We start from the raw sequence: 6,753 nt of genomic DNA, 5'->3' as shown, positions 1-6,753 counted from the left end.
ATAAGATACTTGTCAAATTTGTAATAAATTTAACCACAAAAGTGAATCTACACTTTTAAACATCACGTTTTTGGCATGTGTTAACAGGATTTTACTTTCTGATAAAAGGTAAAATTCTATAAATATATTTACAATCAAAATTAGAGTAATGCTAGTCAATGTATTCATTAAGTTGGTAAATTATGAAATAATTAACTTGATAACTATTGTATTAATACAATTATAATTAATGATTCTAAAAGACTATTTGTGTATACTGGCTTCTATAAATAAAACAATCAACCTCACAATAATATAAAAATGAATTTATAATTTAGACCTTGGTTTTCTAGATTTATTAAAAATTTAAAATAAAAACTAATAGTCTATTTCAAAAAGATAATCATTGAGAAAAAGTATAATCACAGTATTTTTTATAAACATTATTCTTAGTGGTATAAAATATACTCTTAGTTGTCATGTCTTTAAACTATACTTTATATAATTTATAAACATAAAAGTTATTTACTGTCTAATTCGATTTTTTTTTTTTACATCAGACTTGTATTTTTAATTGATCACCTGATGCGACCATCCAACACAATCTATTTTTATCACAAGAAACCCTTCAAATCTCATACACTCAAATAGCAACAAATTCCATTTAGTGTGTATTTTGAAAGGACTTTTATAGCTTGTAAGGATGCAATATTAAAATATTTAGTTGTTGGACAGTATATGATAACAAATTAGTTTTCACATTGCAGCGGTACACATCCACAATCTCGATACAATTGGAAAAGCCATAAGCAATATATGGAGGTGTTCAAATTTCTTTCCCACTAAAAGAGTGTTTTACTTAGACTAGGACGAAGAGCTCCAAATCCCAAAACGATCATTCGATGTGACGCGTGTGCTAAATTGAGGTGCATATCCTGTGTGTAAACAACTTATCACAAGGCCAAGGAGGAAACGAGGAGGAAATACTGTAACTTTAGGTTGAATAAAAAATTCATAAAAAAAAGAAAAAAAGAAAAAAGACAAAAAAGAAAAGAAAAGGGAACAGTTTAATTGCAGAAGTGCGGAGGCTGACTGACTGACTCGTTCCTCGTTATGTGGAGGAAAAAACATGGAAAAGAAGTTGTGAACTCCAGTCAGCTTCCCTATCAGCACAAACTCTGCAACTCACCAGCCTAGTCCACCTTCATAAAATCATGATAATATTGGGCAGTACACAAAGGACGGCTTAGACAAAGATAATTACCACCTAACTTCCTCACGTAGTGATCCGCAGTAGTCGATCACCCAACCAACGGATGTCTAATTAAACCTTGTAACCTGTTATCGAGCCACCTCGACCCACAATCTCCCCGACACAAAACCATGCGTAGCACTCTCCTGCGAACAAAGCCGCAATGCCAACTTCTTCCAGCTTCAAGTCATTCCTTTGCACTAATTTCTGCTTGACGAAGTCCACCTCCTTCCAAAAAGCCTCGTACCTCCCAGGTAAACTTCATCAACAGAGAAAGAGAAATACACGATCAAACACTCTGATAAAAACGCGAAATGCTACATCAAACTGCAATACACTAGTGCGAACAATGTCTAGTGCATTTCTGCTTGCTAATCCATATGATCTCGGTCTAAATTCAGGCATACGATATTCACATACCACCAGTTAGTTTCCAATTCGACCTCAAAATACCCGTATAAATCGAGATATACTAGCACGTCAGCCACAGTTGAGAATATAAACTTGGCAAGCCAAGATCTTAATCCAACAAAGAGTCGGAATTCGATTTGGTAAACATTCATCGTACGAAGTAAAATATTTGCAAACACTCGATTAACTTTGGTACATATGAATAAATACAACTTGTACTCACAAGAGACTACTAACATTGACAAATAAGAAGGCAGACATAGGTACTTAATAGATCACGGCCTCACTGAAAAAATGTTACATATGACACATCCATGATGTAAAGAGTACCAGAGTAAATAATAAAAAGAAAGAAGAGGAGAGAAGGCAAGGAGGCAACAAAATATGAACGACAAGGATCAACAAGGAAGATCAGAGAAGAGAAATCCGAAGCTGTACAGAAAAGAGAAAGGGTGTCGCAGACCTAGCGAGGCGAGTGTAGAAGAGTTGCTTAGAGAGCTCCTGACACTTCTCGACTGTGGCTGGATGGACGACATGTTGCTTGTTCTCTTCCATGACCTGCTTGTAATAAGCACTGCCGCGCTTGGTGGCGATCTCCGTGGCCACAGCCGCTTTAGACTGCAGCTGGCGCATAAGGGACGCCATGCCGATCGAATGGAATCGCTGCTGCAAGGAGAAAGGTTCTACGACAGAGGCGCTACGAACCCTAAAGCAGAGCCACAGAGAGCACAGGCACAGCGCTCACACTGAGTATGCGATTTCGAGAAAGAAGGAACAACACGCACCCACAAAACCCCAATTGCCTGCCCCCTCACTGGCCTCTCTCCGTCTCTCCCTCTCTCTGCCCACCACGCGGCCTCCACCACCACCAAAAGGGCAGATTTCCGATACCCGGTTGGTTCTACCCTGCACAATACCCGATATCGTCCCTCAGTCTGCACATTTAATATCTATATCAGGGGGGTAGTATATCCGTATAGGCGGGTATGAAAGACTGGGTTTTAGATTGACAAATTGCTACTTGTGTGCCTCCAGACCTGGTTGCCGAAGCAGCTAGATCTGGATTCTGGTGCGGAGACAGCCAGGCGTTTGCAGCGGATGACTCCGTCGATGATTCATTCATCCAAGGGGGGATGGTGGCCAATTGTTAGTCAGTCTCCTTCTCATTCTCATTCTCGGTTGACCTAACGCAAATGTAGAACCAGGTGTGGGGAGTGGGGCCTCCCTCATCCACAGTTGCTTGCTTGCCTCGATAGCTGAAAACCACTCGTACCAGGTTTCTCCCTTCCACGCATGGCTACTGTTGTCATCCATATGAAAAAGCGTCTCACGTACAACTAATCACTATTCTTCTCTGTTGGACCACACTTGTTGTTGTTGTTGTTGTTGTTGTTCCAGCAGTAGTTGCACATTTACATGCTTGACAATATGTAATCTATTGAGTTTTTTGAGTAATTGTGCAATTTGTACACAAAGAAGAAAAGTCAAAAGGTTGCATAATTTGACGGGGATAACTTTATGTATTTTTTGTTTGATTATTAAACATACTCAATACAGTGCACTAAATGTGGAATAGGATACAATTTAGTATGTAAATTTGTATTTTGTGCATGTTTGTCATTAGAGTTTGAATTTTTAGTCTTTAACTAGTAGCAATGTAAAGATATGTTTGCATTGAAATTTCAGAAATTTAAAAGTTTAGTTTGTAGAAAGTAGTACTGTAAATGAATTTTTAAAAGTTTTGGATAAGGAGATAATTTTTGAGAATCATATTAATTAAATTTATTCCATGAATATTTTAGAAATAATATGTAAGGATGTTGAAAATAAGTGTAAATAGAATTTTTTTTCTTTATATAATCATATTGTGCATCAAAATTGTAATGTCTACATACATATGTTTATTGTTCTAATTTTTAGAATAGAGAAAATTAAAAAATGTGATAAAAATGTGATGATAATATTAAAATATGATTGAGTTTACATGCATAGAGATTTTTAAAATAATATATAAACAAAATATTTAGTTTATTGTAAAAAAGATTCTATAAATAATTTAATAAATTCAAATTAGATTATATCATTTATAGAATAAAGATTGTTTAGGTATAAATGATTGATTTATTTTTAATATTTTTAGAAGAATATTTTGATTAAATTCTTTAGAATGTTCTTTGAAACTTAATTAATAATAATATTGTATATATATAATACAACTTGGATATAACACATAGAGACAAAGAAGTTGTTTGATTGGTTGTGAAGAAGAAAACTCAAGAAACACAAGAAACTTGGGAAACATGGGAACATCAAAACATAGAAACAAGAGAGCATGGATGAACAAGGAAATAAGTAGATGTGCCAAAGATTGCAATATCTAATAATTTGGATTTCCACTATATGTGTATGCACTATAATATGCAATTTGATAAAATATTAAAAAAATTATGGTGGTTCTATTAAATATAAATATAAATATATTTTTGGTAATATGACTATTTTTATAACTTTTAAGATTAATTTATACATAAATATATATATATATATATATATATTAATTTTTATGATTCTAATATAATATGTTATTTATATTTAGCTCTTAAAACTACCTTCTGTTTAGTAAGCATTTTTTAAAGAATTAGACATATAAAATATAATATTCAAAGAAATTTTAGAAAAAAAATATTGTAAAGTTATTTTTTAGAAACTATTTCAAAATTGTTACTAAGAAATATGAAAATTTTATTTCAAAATTAAAAATTATAATTATCTAAATTTTATAATATATTTGAAATTTTACTTCTTTATTTTTGTTTTTGTTTTTTTTATTTTTTTTATTTTTATTTTTTAAAATTTTAATGTCTATTAAAATCAATTTATTGTGTTGATTTTATACTTCAAGTGTAAGACTTGAATGTTCTAATCAAGAATTTTTTAAAAAAATGTTTTAAAATTATTTTATGATATTTCATCTTTGTTGCAAATATTTGAAAGTGTATTTTTTCTTGTTTGGAAGTTTTTTTTATTTGTGTAATTAAATTTATAAATTATTTTATAGAATAGAAATTATTTAAGATTAGAAATTATAAAAAATCTATTTTAGATTTTGAAATTTTATATAGTAAAAAGTAATAAATTTCTAAAGAAAAGTTTAAAAAATAAATTAAAAAATAAATTTTATTATAAATTTAATATTACAATGATATTTATAATTTAAATGTTTAAATTATTATCTACATCAATTTAAATATGTGATGATGTAAATAATAATAATAATTGTTTTTATAATAGATTGATTCATGTAATTAATAAAAAATATTCTTAATATTAAAGATTAATAAAGTATCTATTATTAAAATTAAAAGACCAATATTACTTAAAAGATTGGAAATAAGATGATTTTAAACTAAAATTTAATAAAAAAATTAAAACCATCATGTATATAAATAATTTTTTTTTTATAATTTTTTTATGTACAAGTAAAAAATGGATATTAGATTTGATTAATTTTTTGTTAAATAAGTTAGAATTTTGTGATTTTAAACCATTCTAACTTAATAACATATCATTTTATAATTTAGGATAATACAATATAAAAAGAGATTTTTTTTTTAATAATTTTTATTTTATTTTATTCTTTTACATATGACATTAAGATATATCAGTATTTATTGAAAAAAATCAATTGTTAGTCTTAGGAAAATACCAATAATTTTTAGCCACATAAAAAATCTATCTTTAAGCAAGATAATAGTACATAGCTACATAAGTGCATTCTAGCTAAATATAATGCTTTTGCAACTTAGCCAGGTTTAGGGTTTAGGGGTTAGGGTTTAGGGTTTAGGGTTTAGGGTTTAGGGTTTTAGGGTTTAGGGTTTTAGGGTTTTAGGGTTTAGGGTTTTAGGGTTTAGGGTTTAGGGTTTAGGGTTTTAGGGTTTAGGGTTTAGGGTTTAGGGTTTAGGGTTTAGGGTTTAGGGTTTAGGGTTTAGGGTTTAGGGTTTAGGGTTTAGGGTTTAGGGTTTAGGGTTTAGGGTTTAGGGTTTAGGGTTTAGGGTTTAGGGTTTAGGGTTTAGGGTTTAGGGTTTAGGGTTTAGGGTTTAGGGTTTAGGGTTTAGGGTTTAGGGTTTAGGGTTTAGGGTTTAGGGTTTAGGGTTTAGGGTTTAGGGTTTAGGGTTTAGGGTTTAGGGTTTAGGGTTTAGGGTTTAGGGTTTAGGGTTTAGGGTTTAGGGTTTAGGGTTTAGGGTTTAGGGTTTAGGGTTTAGGGTTTAGGGTTTAGGGTTTAGGGTTTAGGGTTTAGGGTTTAGGGTTTAGGGTTTAGGGTTTAGGGTTTAGGGTTTAGGGTTTAGGGTTTAGGGTTTAGGGTTTAGGGTTTAGGGTTTAGGGTTTAGGGTTTAGGGTTTAGGGTTTAGGGTTTAGGGTTTAGGGTTTAGGGTTTAGGGTTTAGGGTTTAGGGTTTAGGGTTTAGGGTTTAGGGTTTAGGGTTTAGGGTTTAGGGTTTAGGGTTTAGGGTTTAGGGTTTAGGGTTTAGGGTTTAGGGTTTAGGGTTTAGGGTTTAGGGTTTAGGGTTTAGGGTTTAGGGTTTAGGGTTTAGGGTTTAGGGTTTAGGGTTTAGGGTTTAGGGTTTAGGGTTTAGGGTTTAGGGTTTAGGGTTTAGGGTTTAGGGTTTAGGGTTTAGGGTTTAGGGTTTAGGGTTTAGGGTTTAGGGTTTAGGGTTTAGGGTTTAGGGTTTAGGGTTTAGGGTTTAGGGTTTAGGGTTTAGGGTTTAGGGTTTAGGGTTTAGGGTTTAGGGTTTAGGGTTTAGGGTTTAGGGTTTAGGGTTTAGGGTTTAGGGTTTAGGGTTTAGGGTTTAGGGTTTAGGGTTTAGGGTTTAGGGTTTAGGGTTTAGGGTTTAGGGTTTAGGGTTTAGGGTTTAGGGTTTAGGGTTTAGGGTTTAGGGTTTAGGGTTTAGGGTTTAGGGTTTAGGGTTTAGGGTTTAGGGTTTAGGGTTTAGGGTTTAGGGTTTAGGGTTTAGGGTTTAGGGTTTAGGGTTTAGGGTTTAGGGTTTAGGGTTTAGGGTTTAGGGTTTAGGGTTTAGGGTTTAGGGTTTAGGGTTTAGGGTTTAGGGTTTAGGG

The 6,753-nt window shown here is 32.5% G+C and overlaps 1 protein-coding gene across 1 annotated transcript; it reads right to left on the bottom strand.

Annotated features, from left to right (window-relative positions):
• Positions 1-1,027: 1,027 nt before the first annotated feature.
• LOC112285175 (uncharacterized) lies at positions 1,028-2,392 on the bottom strand. The gene is made up of 2 exons (XM_024525800.3): positions 2,106-2,392; positions 1,028-1,490 (listed from the first exon to the last, which is right to left on the bottom strand). Exons 1-2 carry the CDS (start codon positions 2,285-2,287, stop codon positions 1,304-1,306), a joined length of 369 nt encoding a protein of 122 aa, XP_024381568.1. The 5' UTR covers positions 2,288-2,392; the 3' UTR covers positions 1,028-1,303.
• Positions 2,393-6,753: the final 4,361 nt, after the last annotated feature.

Source organism: Physcomitrium patens, chromosome 7 (genome assembly GCF_059467195.1).
Source record: "Physcomitrium patens ecotype Gransden chromosome 7, ASM5946719v1, whole genome shotgun sequence".
In the NCBI taxonomy this organism is placed as follows: Eukaryota; Viridiplantae; Streptophyta; class Bryopsida; order Funariales; family Funariaceae; genus Physcomitrium; species Physcomitrium patens.
The sequence above is the reverse complement of the archived record's forward strand: the minus strand, read 5'-3'. Positions and strand labels throughout refer to the sequence as shown.

Excerpts from the sequence above, each read along its gene's own strand:
- LOC112285175 (XM_024525800.3), bottom strand. The coding sequence starts at position 2,287 with ATGGCGTCCCTTATGCGCCAGCTGCAGTCTAAAGCGGCTGTGGCCACG. Across the intron at positions 1,491-2,105 it reads TTCTACACTCGCCTCGCTAG|TTTACCTGGGAGGTACGAGG; the intron begins GTCTGCGACACC and ends CTGTTGATGAAG.